Source organism: Equus quagga, chromosome 9 (genome assembly GCF_021613505.1).
Source record: "Equus quagga isolate Etosha38 chromosome 9, UCLA_HA_Equagga_1.0, whole genome shotgun sequence".
In the NCBI taxonomy this organism is placed as follows: domain Eukaryota; kingdom Metazoa; phylum Chordata; class Mammalia; order Perissodactyla; family Equidae; genus Equus; species Equus quagga.
The window spans coordinates 90233987-90257042 of NC_060275.1; the positions used below are offsets into that span (position 1 = coordinate 90233987).

Here is a 23056-nt window from a genome sequence, read left to right on the forward strand (position 1 = left end):
AGACACACTTTAGTTACTTAGTTTAATTCTTTCAAGACTTGTTTTGAAGATTTGTTAGGTGGTATCAAAGAAATATTTAGTCTATATCTGATTGTTTCCCACTACTGAGCCAAGACTTCTCTGAATACTCTAACCACTGCCCCATGAACTACGAAGTTTTTCAATCTGGGTTTTAGGAACAAGCACTGCTCCCTGTCCTGTGTGAAAACAGGGTACTCTTCCTTTAATTCTTTTGAGTGACAATTTTCTCACACACATGCACCAATCATTGCTATACTGATTACCTGAGGGATCCCTTTGCGGATCTTGAGAGTTCTCTCTCTGCAATGCTCTCTTCTCTAATAACACTTCTGGTCTCCTTGGACTCTGACCTCTATCTCTTCAACTCAAGACAGTTTGCCTGGTTTTCTCGTCTCAGCACCAAGGCCTGGAAACTCTTTTAAGTCAGTAAGCTGGGGCAATTGTAGGACATGCTTGTTTATTTCTCATCTCTCAGGATCATTGTTCTTTATTTCTTGATGTCCAGTGTCTTGAAAACTATAGTTTCATATATTTTGTCCAGTTTTTTGGTTGATCCAAATAGGAAAATATTTTTGGTGCCTGTTACTACCTTGTAGCCAGACGTGAAAGTTGGGATTGGAATTTAAGATGCAGTGGTCAAATAATTCCAGGTGATGATACACACAGTTGGACCATAGATATGAGTGGAGTAGACATGTGTAGGTCATTGAATGAATGATCCACATGGCCTTTGAAGTCACCTGGGTAGATGGATTTGAGATAGAGAGTAAGACTTTAAATAGAAAGTAAGACTTTAAACCAAGAGCCAAAGTTATAAAGTTTTAATACTGCATGCTTTATGTGTTGGTTAGGAAAATGCTCTTTTAAAATTATGTTAAATTGTCTTATCTTTTCTTCTAGAACCTTCTGATAACTTAAGGGAGATTCTCCAAAATGTGGCCAAATTGCAAGGAGTATCAAATATGAGAAAGCTAGGCCATCTGAATAACTTTACTAAGGTAAGTAAGTTGAATGTTTATGAATATTATCATTGAAAATTCTTTGCTCCTTATCATACTTATTAGATGCTTCTTAACCATCATTAACAAGAAATTCTTGAGTATTCATTCAGTACCAGTGCTTTTCTCTGCTGCTTCTTAGGGATTTTGTCATGTATTTTTAAATTAAAAAGTATATTTGAATAATGGAATATGTTTGTTGTAGAAAATTTGGTAGGTTCAGAAAAGAATAAAGAAAAAAAAATCACTGAGAAGTCCATAATCTAGTCCTCACTGTTATTCACGTAATGATGTATTTCTTTTGCCTTTGCATGCTCATTTTAATGTGATAATGTATAATACATGTTTATGCATATTACACGTGTGTTGCATTTCATAGGCATAACCATAATTCCCAGAGAAGTATTAGGCTTTTCTCTCTCTTTCCCTGGTGCTCTATTGCCATTATCTGGATCTCAATTAGAGCCCAAGATAAACATAGGAGCCCTCGTCCCAAATAAATATTGACTTGATCTCTATTAGCAGCCAAGAATTCCCGAGTTTGATAGATGGGTTGGTATGTTTTTGAGCCTGGTAATGTTGGACAGCCAACTCTTGGAAACACTAAAATGGCTGTTATTTGAGGTGATGCCATAAATAGAAAACAGAATGGCTCCTTTGGGAAAAATTTTTTTTCCCTTTTAAATTTACTAAATAAAAATTGTTCTGCTACATTTTAAATGTAGGAATAATTGTATGTTTTCACCTCTTACTTCTCAAAGTGTGATCCACAGACGAGTAGCTTGGGCATCACCTTGAGATTGTTTGAAATGTACTATTTTTGGCCCCAGCACAGATCTCTGAATCAGAATCTACATTTTAATAAAGATTCTCAGGTGAATTTGTGTGTACATTAAAATTTGAATGGCACTGTTTTAATCCTTCCAAAATGTTGAATTCTGTGCTGTCTAGTAATTGGACTGTGGCTTGGATTCGATTATATTTCACAGAAATAAAAGGGGAAGAGAATATAGTCACCATGTAACAAAGTTGTCTTTTCTGTATGTGTTGTGCAATAAATATAAAATAGGTTAGATGTTTGTTTCATGGTTAGGAAAGCAAGCACATATGCATTTATTTTTCCTTAGTGAACTTTTGAAATATTCTGGCATTTATTTTTATATGACAGATGAGGAAATTATTTTATATGAGGATGAGAAAGTGAGTTTTTTAAAACAACTTTCAAAAACATTGAATAGGTCCTTGAGAAGGGGTTTTCAAAAATATCCCTATGTATGTTTTCATTTTTATGAATATAACAAAAATCTTCAGATGCTTTTTTTCAATGTGCTAATCAGATAATGTCAAGTCTTTGAGACCCAAAGTTTTTCCAAGGTTGCAAATTACATCTCCTGGTTTCCTGCCTTCTGTTTAACTTCTCAGTTTTATCTCATCATTCTTGACTCTAGTAAGTCTTACCACTCACTGGCCTAGATTTAACTGTTAAAAACAATTCAGTAGAGGTTTATGTCCTGTTTGAACTCCTGGTTCCCATCATAATCAGGTTGATACCTAAATATGTAGTTCCACATCTTCTGAAAGTTGGGGATGGATGTAAGAATGGCAGTGATTTCTGTTATTTTGCTCTGGCACCAGTATGGCTCCTAAAGCAATCTTAAAAATCGAGAGCAGCACTGTCTAGTAGAAACATAATGTGAGCCACATATGTAATTTGAAATTTTCTAGTAGCTACACTGAAAAGTAAAAGGAAACGTGAAGTTATTTTTAGTAATATATTTTCTTTAATCTAGTATATCCAAATTATTATCATTTGGTATAATTAATATAAAATATTAATGGGATATTTAACATTTTTTCATACTAAATCTTGAAATCAAGTATGTATATTACACTTATAGCACATCTCAATTCAGACTAGCCGCGTTTCCAGTGCTCATAGCCACTTATGGCTAGTAGCTACCAACCATAGTGGACAGTGTGCATACAGAACTTTTTCGAATAGGAATGTTTTGAACATCTATTTCTAGGACTCTGTTGGATGCCTTTCTTTTTCCCTTCTCTATTCCCCATTTATTTCTATCTAGATCCCAGGCTCTCTTGGGTTAGGGTCTGTTCCTCCCCCTCTCTTTTTCCCTCCTCCATTTTCTTGTTTTTCTGTCTTTGTTTTGATTTTTTCCCACAGTATTTGACTAAGTTGTTCCTCCAGTTGGTCTGTCCTTGATTTGTGCTCTCTCACTCTCTTCTCCCCTTTCTCCTTCTCTCCACTCTCTTCTTCTTCTCCCCTCTCTACTTCTTCCACTTTCTCCCCTTCATCTCCTCTCCTTCACCCTTCCCTACTCTCTTCCTGGTCTCTCCTTCCCTCATTCCTTCCTCCTTACCCATTCCCTCCTTTCCCCCATAGTAGTGCTGTAGAGTATAGAATGATTATCTCTGTAGTGAAGGCCCTAGGCTTTTGGGCTTTTTGTACTCATGTTTGTATTTTTGTTTTGCCATGTCTTTTCTTTATAATTATCACACTTCCCTCTGGCCATGGTGACAACTTATAGCAGCCCTTTTATTTGCTGCTTTAAATTATTTATGAATTTAAAAACTAGATAACCAAGCTTACTAGAATTTGTCTACAATATGAGGGACTAAACCTTGAGTCAGGGTCTGAGGGGCTATCCCATTGGTGACGTCCATGAATGTTGGATTTAATAGAATCTATTTTGGCTGCCTGGTAATGTAATAGGAAAAGCATGAGCTTTAGATCAAATAGATGGGGTAGTGCCTTTCTACCCGGGATTTGTTTTTTGTTTTCTTTTGTATTTTTTGCTAGTTTTCTAGGTTCGGGCTGACTCTGTAGCTTGAGTTGCAGATTGGTAAGCTGTTACTGTAACAGGGTTTTTCAGCCTCTGCAATATTGACATATTGGGCCAGATAATTATTTGTTTTGGGAGGCTGTCTTGTTCATTGTGGGGCGTTTAGCAGTGTCCCTGGCCTATACCCACTAGATGCCAGTAGCACTGCTTGTGACAAGCAAAAATGTCTCTAGACATTGCCAGATGTTTACTGGGGGACAGAGTCGTCCCTGATTAAAAACTGCTGCTGTGAATAAATGTCTGTGGATTTTATGATAAAATTTCTCCAAATGCCTAGCACAAAATAATTGCTTACTGAATTTAATCATAATATAATGTGTCTTTGAATTCCATTTTGTTGGAGAGCTAGGTTAATAAACCTAGCCAGTATTCCTATAAAATCTGAAGTTCATTTCCTTATAAAATAAAACTTAGAAATTCTCAGAAATCTCTAAGAATAGCTCTATAGAATAAGAAATCAAGAAAAATAATTATGATGTCAGGAGAGTAGTTAGTTAGTTAGACTAGTTAGGAGGGAGGTAGTCACTCTTCTCTGTGTTCCCATAACAGGTTTTCTATGTGTATACTAAATTTTTCTATTCTTTTGTTATTATTATTATTTTTTGTGGGTTATTATCTTATTAAACTGAGTTTCTTAAACACAAGAAATATGTAGTGTTTATTTTCCTGCCTTTATATTCCTCTCTACCTCAAAGCCTGGCATGTAAGTTGTTTAATTAAAGGTATTATATTACGTTTGGAAGATTTTGCATTTTAAATATGAGTTTTTGTTGTACTAGCGTTTGTTTTGTTATTATATATAAGTCCAGCTGTTAGGATTAAGTAAATTTAGTAGATCAGTGGGGCTGAAATATTGTATAGGGTGGACTTCATCTCCAGAATTAAACCTCCTTTTAAGATGTGAAGAGAGGGTGCTAGTGATGTGATCTTATAACCATGTGAATGTCACACACCCATACTTGCTTTCTGACATCATTTCACTAGATAAAGTAATGTGTACAACAGACTGCTGATGAATATAATCTTAGTCTACTATTTTTAAAACTGACAACATGCTCATAATCTAAATACCGGTTTTTAAAAGATGAAAATATTTAAACTTTTACATTATAAAAATTCTCTTTTCCTGTATTTAGTTTCATATATTTAAGTTAAAAGCTCCAAAGGAATCTTTATTTTGTTGTTTTAAAAACTTCAAAAATAGTATAAGCTTAAATATAAAAAATTGAAATGATATGGAACAATATTTGATAAGAAGTGAAAGTCCTCACTCACATACTCTTCCTGTACACCTACCCAGTGTGACAAAAATGCCATTCTCCAGAGGTAACCGCTAGTATTCGTCCTTCTCTGGTATAATTATAAATGTGTGTGTGTGTGTGTGTGTGTGTGCACACCTTTGTATATTTCACTGAGTTGTGAGAATTAAATGAGCTAAACAAAAGGAAGTGTTTAATATTTACCATTGTTATATGTGTACACACAAAGGTTTTTTTTAATGAGATATATTGGTTTATAGTTTGTGTTTTTCCACTTCCAGTGTATCATAGAATCCTTTCCTTTTCTACAAATGTAGATCACCTGTTTTTTTAGAGCTGCATACATTTATGTGGACAGATGTATGTGTGTGTGTATATCCATACATACACATATATGTATATGTATACAAATGTACATACATATACATATATATGCATATATACATAGACTATAATTTATTTAATCATGCTACCATTAAAAAATAGAACTTTTTTCTACTTCTTTTTGCTATTTTAAATAATGCATTAGTAACGCTCTTGTGTACTTTTTTGTGCAGGATAGAATTTTAGAAGTGTGATTACTTAGTCAAGAGCATTTGTACTTTTTGTTTTAAAATACTTTTAAAATATTATAAATATATGAATATTGAAAACAACAACTAAATAAAGTCCTTCTAAATTGCCCTCTCAAAAGACCATGCTGTGGAATTCTAATCTGTGATGGTTTTTTTTTAAAGTGTAGGTTTTTCTGTTTGTTACTTATTTAGGACAACTATTCATTTAACCTTCAGAGCAGTATGAGTAAAATTGGAATAGCATTTAACTGCCCAGTGTTAACTGATTATTTTATTTCTAAAAACCTAATAATTTTAACAAGCATCTCAGACATTTTTATTACCTAGAGACGGTTTAGACTTCTATTTTAACTTGGTCAGAATATAATATTGTTGATAGCCCCTTTTGAATATTTTAGTATTTATAAGAAAGTCATATGGATTAATTATAACAGATTGATTGACATTGGACATGGCAAAATAAACCAGTGACATGTTATCAAAACCTTTACTCCATTTTAAAATATTATGTAGTAGTGTTTTGTTTGTTTTGCTTATATAAAAAATTGAATTTAACAGTTATGCTCATAAAATAATTGTGGGCTTCTGATGATATTGAATGCTTAAGTTGGTTTATAAGTAACAAATTCAGCAAACTTAATTCAACTGAGCAAAAGTAAAAAAGAAGTTACTTGCTCTCATGATAAGGAAGAACAACGTTGGGTCCTAATTTTGGGCATAATACCCAGGGATTGAAAAAATGTTAATTACATTCTGTCTCTCCATTTCTCAGCACTCTTTTCTTTTAGGGTAGTTTCATTCTCACACACTTTCCATATGACTAAGATACATCCTCTTTGCAGCTTTCAGTCATAAAAGGAGAAGGTAGCCCTCTTTACCATCTTCTACAGGAACTCTGATCCTATTTGGCCGAATTCAGCTAGGCATTGTGACGGATAGTCGTAAAAACACATGGGATGTGGAGCAGTGGAAAGTTCGATGTCTAAGTAATTTAGCATTTTAAGTGACTGTTAGGAGGCTAATTCTTATATTTTGAAAGGTCTTTAACAATTTCTCAAATAATCAGTGATTTATTCTATTAAGGATTGTTATATTAATAATAAACCTGTGTGATGGGACAGGCATATTACATTTTAATAACTTAGATGGGAGACAGAAAGTTACCAGAAATGGCTAAGATAGTAGTGAAGAAACTGCTACCTAGTGATTGAAGATTAATTAGTAGTTCAATCAGTACTTGAGGCAGGATGAGATCCTCATTGTTTAAACTCACCAATTCAGCATGCTTGTTATTTCTGCCTGCCTCTTTCCTAGAGTAAGAGTGAAAGGGTTTGATTTGTACTTTAGGATTTGGTTATTTAAATTAGGAGATAATTAGTAAGGTAGTGAGTCAGTCACTACAAGAATTTTGCATTAAAATAACCTATTCTTACTCCTGATATTTTGAAAGTTATAATAGGTGAACTCCTATTGATGAAAAATGAAAGTATAATATTTCTCTGATAACCAAAAATTCGGAATCTTATTAATGTCTTATCTAATTTCTTATTCCTGATATATATGGATTGTTTACATATAGAAAGTTTAATCTCTGCTTGGGATAATTCTAATTCAAAAGGGATATTTTCATTTAAGACTGATAAATAAGGCCCTCTTCTATAATTCTGGAAACAACTTGGAAGCATTATTTAACCACCATTGAAAGAAAGCACAGCCCTCACATATATAACTCTCTGGAAAATAGGCACTGATTATGAGAAATATGCTGTTTCATTGTAAGTTGTTCTTTTTAGTTGTTACTTGTGATTTTCCAGTTTCCAACTGAGTGGACATTTTTCTCAGAAACGTTTCTTGCAGTTGAAATGCATTGATATTAGCAGAAAATGATACTCCTTTCTAAATACTTTGCAAATTCTGTCTGTTTTTTGGAGATCATTAATAATAACTTTGAATTTTTTTTTACTTTTTCATCAAAACTGCTAACTCTAGCAAATGGTGAACAGTTAAATAGTTTGTGGTCTGAGAAGGTGAGTAATTTGGAAATGATGTTTCTCTGAATCTGTAGTTTTCTACAAGGATATCTGGCAAAGATAATGCAGGAAATGAGAACCAAGTATACACTGAGGGGAGAAACCAGCCCTTGACAGGACAAGTCTTTGTATACTTTATTTCTAGGATTTCACACCATTTCATTTTGTTAACCTCCATTACTACTGTAGCAGAAGGATGGAAATACTGCCATTTTAGAAATTGAGTTGGTATATATAAATCATTGTTTTAAGAAAGTAACATTTTTCTCATTTTAAAAGCACAATATTTTATATGTTGATATAAACAAATTCCAAGCCTCATTTTTCTATTAAGTTTATGAATTAAAATATGTCCAAGCTCTAAGTAATCGTAACAAGCAAATAAGCAGTCCATATTTTTGTTTTTTATTAGTATATGGTACCATACAATGACAATGCTAGTAATCTGAAATGTCTGGGGAATCTCAAATAAATACTAAATTATTTTTAGCAGTGATAAGTGTAGTGTTTTTGTTGTGTTTTAATTCTTTGAAATGGGCAATTTTTGTATGTGTATTTTTAGTTAGCTGTTCTGGAAAAAATAATAGTTAAGTTCACTTACTCCTTTTACGTGTATATAGCCAGAGTGCAGTTCTCCAGACTCTTGATTCATATCACTTTTGAAGCTGGAGAAATGAAGTAAGATGGTAATGTTCAGTTATGCTTTTTTTTATATCCAATTCACGCCCCCTGTCCCAAGTAAATAATTTTAATGCAAACTGTAGTAAGATATTTCATGGTGGGCTCTGGACTCAGACTGGTTTGGACTGATTTCTGGCTATACCACTTAGTAGCTTTGTGCTCTCGGGAAGTCTTATTACTGTCTCTAAGCCTTAGTTGGCTGCATTTACAAAAATATTCCAGTATTAGGGTTGACAAGATTAATGGTCAAATAATGTTACTTCTGTTACTATTCATAAATACTAGCTATATAAAAATGCCCTCAGATTATGTAAGTAATACACATTCATTGTCAACATTTATAAAATACAGAAAAGCACAGAGAGGAAAATAAATGACTTATGATTGCACTTTCATTTTTAATGTTGAAATTTTGATGTATAGACTTTTTAAAAAGTGTGTCTTTAAAAAGTGTATATCTTTTTAAAAAATATGTATTTTTTGGAATCTTTTCTTTCACTTACCGGTACGTTATGCATGTTTTTCCTCATGTTTAAGTATTATATAACATTAACAGCTGCATAAGTTTCCTCCTTTATAAACATTTTGTTTCCAGTTTGTTACTATTGTAAATAATGTCATGAGCATCTTGTGCTTGAACCCACTTTACATTTTGGATTATTTTATTAATATAAATTACCAAAAAGTAAGTCCTGATCCTGGTGCATTTTTCTAATTTATTTTACAAAATGTTTTCAGTATATAATCTCATCAGCAGTGTATTTTCTTATCTGGTATAATTATGTTAAAAAACAATTTCTTGCCAATTTGGTAAGCTTTATTTGAAGTGGCATTTTTCGATGTATTTGATTCAGATGTAAGGAAACAGGAAATATATTGTGTTTATTTATCAATTTTATTTCTTTAGTAAATTCTTCATACATTTTCTTTGCCTCTTCTGTAAAGTCTTTCCCCAATTTGCTTAGACCTTTCATGTTATAAGGGCCTGTCTGTATTACTTTACTAGGTGAGAGTGGAGTGTTATGGGCTGAATTGTGCCTCCCTAAAATTCATTTATTGAAGTCTTAACCCTCAGTACCTCAGAATGTGTTTGTATATGGAGATAGAGCCAGTAATTAAAGAGGTAATTAAGGTGAAATTAGGTCATGTGGGTGGTCCTTAATCCAATGCTGGTGTCCTGATAAAGAAAAGGAGATTAGGACACAGACATACACAGAAGAAAGACCAGATGAAGACATAGAAGATAGCCATCTACACACCAAGAAGAGAGGCCTTGACGAAAAAGAAACTCTGTCAAATACCTTGATCTTGGATTTGTAGCCTCCAGAATCATGAAAACATAAATTTCTGTCTTTAAGCCATCCAATCTGTGGTATTTGTTACAGCAGCTTTATCAAAGTGATATAGGGCCTTAACCTTTTGCCTGTCATATTTTTGCAAATATTTTTGACTAATATGTTATTTAACTTTTAATTTTAGGTATGCAATTAGTTTTTTAGAGGTGTAGAATTTTTTTTCTGTTGTCTTAAAGCCTAGGAAATCTTAGATTATTATTTTAAATCTATATTTATGTATAAAAAATTCTTATCTTTCTCAGTTTTTAAGTACTTACAGCATTGTACAACAAAACAGGAAAAATAACAAAAAATTTTCATACTCTTTGAAAATCTAAAGCTTCTTTATCTATCATTTTTCAGAATTTTAAGGATTTTATCAGGATACCAGTACAACCATTTTGGATAAAGACCTATGAACAAAAGCTCTGTAGCTTGTTTTGCCTATTTACCTATTTACACAACATTTTCCAACCACATAAAGTGATCATTTGTATAGTCTCCTTCCCTGCTATGAAAATATTGCAGTAGCTGAGAGCTGCTCTATTCCTATTCCCTACTCTGTTCTATTTGGAATAACTCTTTTTTTTTTTTTTTGCCTCTAAAGAAGAAATTGGATAGGAAATTTTACAAGGATCCTACTAATAGGATAGTGAACCTACATCATTAGATTTTTGCTATAGTGTTGTGCCTTTATTTCAAAAGGCACATTCTTGGGTCCATTCCTTTCACAGAGGCAGATGTGCTGGTCATTTTGGTTGGTTTATTCTGTATGGTTGAGATGTTCATAACTTCATGCTGAGGAAGAAGAATAATAGCACTTAGAAATCCTTCTGATTCTTCAATACTAATTAAGTTATCAACTTTCTCTTTAATCCATTGTAGTTAGATTCAATACATAACTTGAGAAACTTTTATGTAACTTTTAGATAAAAGTCAGTTTTCAAAACTCAGACTAGATTAAAATGGTATATAGTCATCCAGGTAGGATGCAAGCAGCTAGTATTAGATCATTGTTCTTAATGAAAACAACTAGGAAAGCTGCTTTGAAGGCAGCGGGAAACTGCTCAGCCAATAAGTGTAGGAGCCAGAGCTTCAGAGAAGGGAGAATCTTGTGGAGGTGAGCTTACTTCTCCAACAAGTTTTCCCTGGGGGATACTTGCTAATGTGGGGTGTGTACAAGAAACTAAGGATTCAAACTTTAGGCCCAAGAGTACTGTTGCTGAAAGACAGAAAAAACAGCACAGAGCTTTTGGTGGAGACCTAGGGGAAACCAAGCACTATAAGGGGATTCTCCCCTCAGTACATTTGTTGAATCCTGGGACTACCTAGGATGGGAAACTTAAAAACCTAAGCAGAAAATCTTTGAAAATCAGAGTGGAGCTTGTAGTGTTTTTACAAGACAAAAATTAGATATGTCATCCTTTTGGGACTAGTGCCCTGAACAACAAGTTTTCAGTTGAAAGGTAGTGGGTAGGGAGGGAAAGGAAAAACCAGAGGTAAAGTAAATCTTAATCAAGGTAGCAACTTAATCTGGACTCAGCATTGTCTAGTAGCCTAACAAAGAGAAGGATGAACCCTCTTTGGAGAAAGATAACATCATCAGGAATCTCTGTAAGTTTTTATATACAAAGATTACAGGATCCACCAAAAGACAGGACTACCTGACTAGAACAAAAGGAAAAACAGATAATAGTAACAGACCCAGAGATGAGCCACATCATTCACTTCCATTTAGATAACAAGCCCTTTAAGTATTTAAAATATGTATTTAAAAGTATTTAAAATTTAAATATCGCAAGAAAATAGATGAAACTATAAAGAAAATAGGTGAAATTGAAGATTTTTCATTATGATATTGGATATGTACAAAATTAAATGGAAATTCAAGAAGGGAAAAACTTTCTAAAATTAAAAACTCACTTGAAACGTATAATAGAAGACTAGACATAACAGAAGATGGACAAATAGAAAATATCCAACTGAAGTACTGAGATCAAAGAGAATGAAGAAAACAGAGAAGAGCATTTAGACACTTGTGGTATACATGGAAAGATCTAGCATCTGAATTACCAGAAAGAGAGAGAATTGGGCAGAAGTAATTTCAAAGAAATAATGGAGATAATGTACAGAATTTTCTAAAACTGATAAAACGTATCAATCCAGAGATTTGGGAATTACTGTTTTCCCTAACCAGGAGAGATACAGAGAAAACCACACCTGAACAGTAAGATTGGCAAAAACCAAAGACAAAGAAAAACGTTTTGAAAGGAGTCTGAGAAAAAGGATATGACCTTCAAAGCAGCAAACAGTAGGTCTGAAACTGGACTTCTCAACAGAAACAATGGAAGCCTTCTGGAAATTGTTTTAAGAATATAACAGGTAACCTAAAGATCTATAAATCCAGCAAAGTATCTTCCAAAAACAAAAGTGAAGGAAAAATCATTTCCAGACAAAATCCAAAAGTCCCATTACGAGCAACCTTACCTAAAAGTCAAACAAATGAAAACACCAATAAAACAAATCAACAACAACAAAGTGAGGATTCTTCATACAGAAGGAAGACTATCCCATTAAGTTACTGCTGAAGTGAAGAATAATGGAAAAGGTGGATTTGGGAGTTAATATAAATTGACGCTGACTAAATATTAACTAACACCAAAAATAACAGTAATGTCTTCCAGGCTTAAAAGAGAGGTAGTAAAACCAATAAACTAAAAGGTGAGAGGAATAAAGGAAGTTAGTATTCTAAGAGTCTAGCAATTTGAGGACATGGTAATTTCTGTTAAACTGCAATAAGTCGACAATGCATGTTGAAATCTCTATGGTAACTACTAAAAGAATAGTTTTTAAAACAGTAAAATTGTTGAGGGGAAAAGTGGAATAATCAAAAATAATTGGTTAATTTAAACAAATGCAAGAAAGGAGGGTTAAGGAAATCTAAAACTGGCAAGTGAAATAAAAAAAGATGATAGAAATAAATCTGAATATTTGAACAGTAGAATCATATATTTTTCAAAATTTTATTTAAAAAAAAATACCTTATTTTTCCAGTCTAAAAAAGTAATGCAGGGTCTGGCCCAGTGGCATATCAGTTAAGTTCACGTGCTGTGCTTTGGTGGCCTAGGGTTCACCGGTTTAGATCCTGGGTGCAGACCTACACACTGCTTATCCAGCCATGCTGTGGCAAGTGTCCCACATATAAAATAGAGGAAGATGGGCACAGATGTTCACTCAGGGCTAATCTTCCTCAAAAACAAAAAAAAAAGTAATGCATATAAATAGGCAAAAATATGTAACACATACACATATACTTGTTTTGTTTTTCTGACAGCTTCTTTGTGATATTGGCCACAGTGAAGAAAAATTGGGTTTTAACTATGAGGATATCATAATTTGGTAAGTATAGTTCAGTTCCCTCCCTCATCCCTTCTGAATTTTAGTAATATCAATTATAGTAATTTTAAAATAAAAATAGGATAGTATAACACCTCATATTTGATTTTTATAGAAATAGTGTAAACATTAGAAAAATTCAGCATCTCCAATACTTTAAATTGTTTTCCTGTTGTTCTTAATGATATTTTGTAATTATCAAATATAAAGAACCAAAGCTAATGTTGACAAATACATGGACTTCTACAATTTAAACTTCTAAATTAAATCTGAAATTCACAGAAGTTCTCATATTATTCTCAAGAACAAGAAGAACCTGTACAATTATCTCTGGATCTAACTTAAGACAAAATGTGCTTATGGCAAACTTGATGTGCTCAAGCCCACCAGTAGAGGCATAATGTTATAGTTTCATAGCCATCTTTTTGGTATGCTTAGGAATTAAAATTGATATAAATGGTCTGTGCCTACTGTCATTAATAAATATTTTTATTAATTGGTTTAAACCAATGATTCTTTGAGAGGAGTGGAAGCAGGCGTGCAGAAAGACGGGAATAGATTGTAGGGCATATGTGATATAGCTTGAAAAAGACATTTAATTTTCCATTTTTTTATATAAAGTAGACTACAGAAGGTAGAACAAAACTTATTTTCTTGATTCGTAAGAATGTACCAAGGAGGCGCAGGTTAAAAAACACCAACGTGGGGCTGGCCCCATGGCCAAGTGGTTAAGGTCGCACGCTCCACTTCTGTGGCCCAGGGTTTCGCCCGTTAGGATCCTGAGTGTGGACATGGCACCACTCATCAGGCCATGCTGAGGTGGCGTCCCACTTAACACAGCCAGAAGGCCCCACAGCTAGAATATACAAGTATGTTCTGGGGGGCTTTGGGGAGAAGAAGAAAAGAAAAAGAAAACCCAACAAGATTGGCAACAGATGTTAACTCAGGTGCCAATCTTTGACAAAAAAATAATAACATGAGTGAAGTTCTGTGGCTTACGGTGAATGGTTTTTATATGTGTAAAATGACTAGTAGTTTTGCTTATTTCAACTGAGGAAGAATTTGGTACCATAATTGTATGTGTATTTGAAACCCATGCAGCAAAACTTCCTTTTTGTTTGTTTTCATACAGTTTGCGGTTAGCTTTATTGAATGAAGCAAAAGAAGTGCGGGCAGCGGGGCTACGAGCTCTTCGATATCTCATTCAAGACTCCAGTATTCTGCAGAAGGTGCTAAAATTGAAAGTGGACTATTTAATAGCTAGGTAATTTTCCTAGAGCTGTGTATGTTTTTCAAATTAGGTATTAAGTTTTAGCATACCTACCATAAAGTGTAAAAATTTTTAGTGAAAAGCCTGATAATTTTTACAAATATATACAACCAAGTACCCTATCATGTCAATTAAGGTGTAGAACATTTTCAACATCCCAGTCAAGTTCCCTTTTGTTTTCAACCAGTAGTAAACATTATTCTGACTTTTCTCATCGCAGACTAGTTTTTTCTGTTCTTGAACCTCATATATTGGGGGTATACATAGTTAGTCTTTATTTCCTCAATATTATCTGTGAGATTTATCCATGTTGGTTTTTTAAAATTTCTGGGTAGTATTTCATGTTATGAATAGACCACAATTTGTTTATTCCATTCTGGGTGATGATATTCTGGATTGTTTTCAGTGTACTATTTTGAATAAAGCTGCCCTGAATATTCTTGTACAGGTCTGTTGGTGGACATATGTACTCATTTCTCTTAAGTACATATGTAGTAGTGGAATTGCTGAGTTAAAAGGTTTATGTATATTTAGCTTTAATAGATACTGCCAAACAGTTTTCCAAAGTGATTGTACTGATTTATACTCGTACCAGCAATGTTTGAGAGTTCCAGTGTCTCCACATCCTCATCAGCACTTGCTATTTTCAGTCTTTAATTATTGCCTTTCTCCTATGGTTTTCATTGTGAGTTCTCATTGTGCTTTTAACTGACATTTCGCTGATGAGTAGTGATGTTAAGCACCTTTCATTTGCTTGTTAACTGTTTGGATATTCTCCTTGTTAGTGGCTCATTTGTAAACGGGATTGTCTGTCTGTCTTGTTGTGTAAGAGTTCTCAGTGTTTTCTGGTTATTATTCCTTTCAGGTATACATGTTGAAGATATCTTCTCCAAGTCAGTCTGCCTTGCCTTTTCATTCTTCTTAATTAATAAAATCCAATTTATAAGTCTTTTATTTTATAGTTAATGCTTTTGTTCTCTTTCTTCCTGTGTTTTCTTCCGAAGGTTTTTTTCCTTTATATGTTTAAGTACATGTCAGGTCACGATTCTTTTTTGTTTTTATGGATATCCAATAAGTATTAACAGCATTTATTGAAAAGGTTTGCCTTTCACATCTAGATTAGTGTCACTTGTTGTAAATCAGGTAACTGATAAGTGGGGATCTATTGTTGCATTCTCTGTTTTCTTTAGTTGGTTTGTTTGTCTGTTTTTGCCCCAGTTTCTCACTGTTTTAATGACTGCAGCTTGATAATAAGTGTTGATACCTGTTCATGTAAGTCCTCCAACTTTTCTTCTTCAAGACTCTTAGCTATTTTGGGTTCTGGATTTCCACATGAATTTTAGAATCAGTTTGTCCATTTTCATAAAACGTTCTGGGATTTAGTAGTAGTTACGTTGAAACTCTAAATTAATTTGGGATTTGTTGCCAGCTTAATATTGAATCTTTCAAGCCTTTATTTATTTGGAATTTTAATTTTTCTCACCAACATTTTTTAATTTTCTGTGCAGAGGTCTTGTGCATATTATGTTTATTCTAAGGTATTTTTAATGATAGTGTTAATGTAATTAAAATATTTTCTTTTCCATATTTTTTGCTATTAATATATAGAAAAATAACTTGTAAATTAACCTTATCTAGTGATCTTGCTAATATATTCACTTTTCAATTCTAATTGTTTTTAAGATTATTTTAGAGTTTCTATTACATAAGCATTGATTGCAAATGATGGCTATTTTATTTCTCCCTTTCCAATTCTTATAGCTTGTTTTTCCTTGCCTCATTGCACTGGGTAGAATATTGCACTGCCTAGAAATGGTGATGCTGGACAACACTGTTTTGTTCCTGAACTCAGGTTGAACAAGTCTTCAGTATTTCATCATTATTTATGATATTTGCTGTAGGCTTTTAGTGGATGTCTTTTTATTCCTTGTTTGCATGCCTGAAACAAACACCACTTGTTTGTGATGTCTTGTCCTTTTTGTATATAACTGAATTTGTTTTGCTGGTATTTTGTGTAGGAGTTTTACAGCTATGTTCATAAGAGGTATTGGCCTATATTTTTCCATTCTTCTGGTGTCTTTGTTTGATTTTGCTATCAAGAGTGTGTTTGCTTTATAAAACAACCAGGAAAGCGTTGCCCTCTTTTTATATGCTCTGGAAGAATTTTTGTAAGATGCATATTGTTTTTTCCCTGCATGATTAGTAAAATTCACCAGTGAATCTGTCTGGGCCTGGGGTTTTCTTCTTTAGGAAGTTTTAAAATAATGGACTCAATTTCTTTAACATATAGTACTCCAGATTCTCTCCTCCTTCTTGTGTCATTTCTTGCTTTTATATATTTTGAAGCTTTGTTATTATATTCATATTTAGAATTGTTAAACCTTCACATTGGGTTAATCTTTTTACAGTTAGGAAATGTCCCTCTTTATTCCTAGTAATACTTCTTTTATGAGTGTTTGTGTTATCTGATATTAATATATCTATACTAACTTTCTTTTACTTAGAGTTTGCATGGTATATCTTTTCCTATCCTTTACGCTATCTTTTTTGTTCTTACATGTAAGTTTCGTTCCTGTAAACATCATATATGTTGTTTTTCTTTTTAAATCTTGTTTAAGCATCCTTGTCTTCTAATTGGAATATTTAGACTATGTCTAGTGGTTTTTTTAAATGCATGGTCTGTGGGCTTTATCTAATGTAATTATTTATATGTATTTATGAGTGTCATTTTGCTATTAGTTTCCTCAAATTTGAGTTTGTTTGCTATCTTGCTATTTGGATTCTCTTAACATCTGTTCTTTGTTCTTGTGTTTTTTGTTTTTTTTGACATAATCAAGAATTTTTTTTCAACTTCTATTAACATCTTGGTTATAAAGTCTTTTCTTCTTTTAGCACTTGCCCTAGAGATGACAATATGTGTCCTTGATATGTTAAGGTCTACCACTTTTATTGGAACCAGAACAATGCAGAAAACCTCTTACAGTTTAACTATATCTTCTCCCCTCTACCTTTTGTGTTATTGTTTTATTTTTTATTTCTACATATATTTGTAACTCCAGAGGATAGTCCGGAGGATAGTCCAGAGAACAGTTATTGTTTTAAACTGTAACTGTTGGTACTTACCTACTTTATTTACCTGTTTTAGTATCCTTCCTCATCTTGGATCACTTTCTATCTGTTTGATGAATTTCCCTTATTGTTTTTTCTAGTTCAGGTCTACTGGAGATGAATTCTCTCATCATTTTATTTGTCTATAAATGCCTAAATTTTCCCTTCATATTTGAAGGCTATTTTTATGACCAGTTACCATTTTTCAATGCTTTAAATAAGTTATTGTTTTCTGGATTTTTTTGTTTTTTAATTTTACTTGTTGAGTAATAAGTAGTCTCTCTTCTTGTTGCTTCTTTGTAAGTGATGTGGCTTTTTCTCCTCTGGCTACTTTAAAGATTTCTTATTTATATTCTCACCTTTTGTCTGTTACTGCAACTATACAATGTTGGATTTGTTCACTGTCCTCCATGTCTGTGATGTGCTCACTGTATTTTCAACCTTTATTGTTGTGAATCTTTGTGCTTCAATGTGGTTACTTTCTCCTGACCTTTTTCTTTTATTCCTCCATCCTGTTAGGAAATCAGTCTCTTGAAATTTTAATTTCAGTTATTGTATTTCTATGATTTATTTTACTCTTATTTAAAGATTCTAGATCTCTGCTTTATTTCTTCATCTTTCCTTCTATTTTCTTGAGCATATTAATCATAGTTATTTATAACCCTCTTATGACAACTCCAATATGTGAATCACCTGTGTTCTGTTTCTATTCTCATTTTCTTTTCTTAGTTTTTGGTTACTTGGCTCTTTGTTTGTTTTAAAATATATATCATATTATTATCTCATTGGTTGTGAACATTGTATATTAAAAATTTTTGGCTCTGGATCATGTTATTTTCCTCTGAAGAGAGTTAAGCTTTATTCTGAAACATTAGCTTATCAAACTGATTCTCTTAAAGTCTGGTTTTAGCTTTGCCTTTGCTCTAGGAAGTGGCTATTTGGGATCTCAAGTAAAAGTGTAGATGTTTAGCAGAACCTCTTCACCTTGACCCACCTTGAGCCTTGATGTCTTTCTTTGAGTATTACTTACCTGCGGAAATTTCTGCTCAATTCTTTAGCTTCTTGGCCATAGCTTTTACACTGGTTTCTTGGATTTTAACTCTGCTTTTGCACAACATAGAAATTGGCAAGTGCCTTGGAGAGGAGATTGCATGCAGATTTGTGTTCACTTCCCTATGTTTTCTTCTTTCTGGGATTTTCCCCCTCAAGTCCCAGCCATGTTGGCTGCCCTAAAGTTCAATCTGTCTCTCCAGTCCAGCAAGACTTTTGTTTTCTGCTAGGACTCTTTTCCCCTAAAATTAGGGATTGACATGTGCCCCCAGGGACAAACCCTGATTGGATGTGGAGCTTGTGCTTCTCTTTCCAGGGATTATTATTCATTGTCCTTTTAACATTTGCTTTATAAAGTATTTTATTCAATCTTTGTGGTTGTTTTTGGTAGGAGGGTTGCCTCTGTTGTGGCCAGAAATGGAATTCTGTGTCTGTTTACATTTTAATAAAATTGCTTTAGATTGATTGTATCCAGATAGAAGAAATCCTTTTTGGATAGCGAACTATCTATGTCTAAAATATTGACTAGAATAGTGAACTGCCTAAAAAGTAAAAGTGAATGATTTTGCCATATAAATCAAAGACTCTTTAGAAACTGAGTAATTTAATAAAGTTTGCTGAGAAATATCAGTTAAGTGATATTTGAACATTAACTTTTGAAGTGCATTGATTTCAAATTATGTTTTGGTAAAGTAGAATTATTGTGGCTAGTACATAAGACTTTTAACTTAGTCAAAATATGTAACATTTAGGCCCTGGTTAAAATCGCAAACTAAAACATAGACTCAAAATATTTTCCCTTCACAATTTTAATAAATATCTGTGAATTTTATCAAAATAGGTGAATATTTTTTCAATAGATTTCTGATACTTTGCTCTATAAGTATGTTTATTATTTCTGTATAGACAAATATAATTCTGTAAATTATTTACTATATTTTTCTTTCCTGAGTTTTAAATGAAATTGTTTTGAAATGTTTTAGTATAACAAATATTTATCACTAGAGATATGTAAGTTAACTAAATAAATATCTGCTGGTACTAAAAAATCACATCTATTAAAATTTTAAAATACCATATTGACATTACAAAGATGGGTCTGATCTAGTGGTATTATTTTACAAAAAATGTTTACTGAGATTTTTATCAATAATTAAATATTTTGTGTATTATTTAGGTGCATTGACATACAGCAGAGCAACGAGGTAGAGAGGACACAAGCACTTCGATTAGTCAGAAAGGTACGCGCTACGTCTGAGAGTCAAGGCAGATTTATGGTTTTCATGTTAAGTATTGTACATTTTTAGATTTAGACTGTTTTGTGAAATCTTTCTATTAAAATTTAGTGGCTAAATTCTCATTAAACATTTTTACTTTGTTAAAATTACAGTGAATTAAGTAGATCTATTAAACTTTGAGATAAACTTAAATATTTTGTGTAATTATTCTATGTGATTTTTATAAAATGATCATTGTAAAGATGTATTTCTTCCTTTAAATAGACATGTAAATGAAATTACTGCTCTGGTATGTTATTGGAGAAAGGATTACTTGCTCCTCACTGAATTGTTAATATAATTAAGAGAAGTTCGTACAATTAAATGGATGTCACAAATAGTTACAAGCTGGTTGTTTTGAAAATGAATTTGGATATAGTCCATAGGCAGTTGCAATAAACACTTTATGCCACTGTCTGGGATAAAAGGTCAAGAACTAAACTCTGCAAGAGAGGGTGTTAAGGATAATCCATAATGCTTCTAATGAGAGGCCCTCAAGGAATTTTTTATTGTTTAATGTAATGTGGTGCCCTAATGGTAGAGGTAGTCCAGAGGAGTGAACTGAGAGTTAACTAGCTTAGGCCACAGCCCTTTAAGAATTTTATGTTTGATTCTAGAGTATTTGTGAAACTCATGCAGTATATGTTTGGTATGGTGTAAAAACATCTAAAATTATTTAACAATTAAATTTTTTAGCCCTTCTCCTCTTTCCCCACCTTTGAATTGAGTGCATGCTCTGGAATGGTGGAATGTTGAGTTTATACATTAATTAGTATCCTCTTTTTCCTTTTCCTTCAAACTGCCTAGCTTGTGGTTAGTAATAGTACCCACAGGTGAGCATAGTAAGGAAGAAGTAAATGAATGAGTTGTCTTAAAAGAAGTTTGCTATTCTAGTAAAAGCAATATGGGAGATAAATTATGAAATTTTTGTTACAGGTAAACTGTTATGTTGGGGCAGTGATTTGACTCTTCAAATTTAAATTTAAAAAATATATTTGTAATTTTTACTTATTCATAGAGTTCTTCCTACTGCCATGATTTTGAGAATTCAAGATAAGAAAACAAAATTTGTTTCTCAAGAACCTAGAATAACTTTTTGGTTATTTGAATTATATATGTCAATATTTATAATACTAGGAATTTAAAGTGAGAAAATACATATTAACATATTAAATATAACAAACCCATTACATGGAAAAAATATGCATTTTATAGTAATAACTATATTTTCCAAAAAGGAAATTAGTAAGTCGTGAGGATTATTTTAGATTTTTGCAAATCTCTTTAATGTTTGTCTTGATAGAAGATAGTTGGATTGTCATGTTTGCTTCTGCATTCAGTTTGTTGTGATTCGTATGCAGTGGAGCCTCTGGAAAACTTCAGTATATACTTGCAAGAGAACAAGAGTAAAGAAGACAAATAGGGGCTGGCCCAGTGGTGTAGTGGTTAAGTTTGTGCACTCCTCTTTGGCGGCCTGGGGTTCGCTGGTTCAGATCCTGAGCGCAGATCTACATACCATTCATAAAGCCATGCTGTGGTAGCATCCCACATGGAGGAACTAGAAGGACTTACAACTGGGATGTACAGCTATTATATTGGGACTTAGGGGAGGGAAAAAAAGAGGAAGATTGGCAACAGATGTTCGCTCAGGGCCAATCTTCCTCACCAAAAAAGCAAAGGTAAAAAAGACAAATAATGCCTTTGTATTATTATGAAGATCATTTTAACTTTGTAGAATCCCTGAAAATATCCTAAAGACCCTCAGTTTCTTGTACCATACTTTGAGAATTGCTGTGCTAGAAATTGCATTCAGAAGAAAACGTAACTCCAAATGGATTCAAACTATTAAATTCAGCTTCTTTGAATTATTTACTAAATATTTGATTTCAATTTTATAAAATGTTTTATACAAGTAACAATTTAACTTACAAAATAACCTAGTAAACAGACCCTTAAAACAATTTAGTAACACCGTAACAAAAATATTATTTTATTTTGTCGTCTTCTGAAATAGGGAATAATTTGAAGCAGTCATTTGTGAATCCAAGAGCAGGAAAATTGCTTGTACCTGGTGCTAGGATATGGGCTCAGAGGAGGACTTGTGGTGCAGGGTTCCTCCTTCATTTAGCTATAAGCAGTTAGAGTTAAAGGGAAAGCGCACTTGCTGAATAAACAGTGGCCTCTATCGACCAGAGGAACTAAAATTTTATTAGTACTTTTAACAACCGAAGTGCATGTTTCTTTTTTCCAACAACGTCTTGGCAATTGACCTAGTAGAAATTAGTATAAATATTATAATTGCTGTGTCACTGTGGGAGTTTTGTATGCATTCAAAAATGTTTTAAAATTTTCTATAATAGTATTAATCTTTTATGTTTTAAAAGAAAAACAAAAATGTTTGTTGCTTTAGGATAACCCACTCTGTAATTAAGGAGTACTCATGTTACTTTTTTTTCTCTTTCACGTAACTCATTCATTTGGAAGATTTTGTTTGTTTGTTTGCTTGTTTCTTTTTCAGTGTCTCTCTGTTTTTTTTTTTTTTTTCCTCTCTCTCCAATCCAGGCAATCTTTCCTGGTTTTTTGTCTGTCTCATTTTCTATATAATTTTCCCACTGCTCAGTGTTGCTACTCTTTATCCCATTTAAATTCTTTTTACTACCTGCCTAATTTAAGCTATCATTTTCTGTGTATGTCATTTCTTTATGCATGTAATAAGAGACTAATATGTCACAGAGTTTTTATAGTTGAAAGGGATTCACTTAGGGGAATTACTTGCCCTTGATACACAACAAGACGTTGGCAAAGCGAGAGCAAGAATCTAGTTCTCCAAATTTCCAAACCTACATGGGCCCACGAGTCCTTTTGGTATTAAGCACGACCTGCTTACTTTGGCATTGAGAGCCCACTTTTGGTCCAGCCAGTTAAGACCTGTCTCATATGCATGTAGACAAGCTGCCCTCCACTACTACTACGATCACTACTTCTTTCCCACTCCTTTCATTTCCACCCCTTTCTATATTACATTGACCTTGCATTCTCAGCTCAAATTGCAGATAGTCTCTTTAGAGAACTCAGTGTTCCTCTAATTTCTTTATAGCAGTTCTGCAAATTTATTATCTACTTGTAATCTTTGATTTGTTCTATATATGCTTTTCCTCTCATGCCCAAAAAAAGATGATTAAACTTTTATATCCAT

At 33.0% G+C, this 23056-nt stretch overlaps 1 protein-coding gene across 4 annotated transcripts in view; it reads left to right on the plus strand.

Moving 5' to 3' along the window:
• The window catches only part of RICTOR (RPTOR independent companion of MTOR complex 2), a 112188-nt gene that overhangs the window by 32050 nt on the left and 57082 nt on the right, over positions 1–23056 (plus strand). For 3 of the 4 annotated variants that reach the window (XM_046671602.1, XM_046671603.1, XM_046671604.1), the window contains 4 exons: positions 922–1019; positions 13094–13158; positions 14288–14419; positions 19761–19824. In XM_046671602.1, the coding sequence (XP_046527558.1) occupies positions 922–1019; positions 13094–13158; positions 14288–14419; positions 19761–19824 (359 nt within the window). Of the gene's footprint in view, positions 1–921; positions 1020–13093; positions 13159–14287; positions 14420–19760; positions 19825–23056 lie in introns of those variants that run through there. The other variant, XM_046671605.1, reaches the window with a different exon arrangement.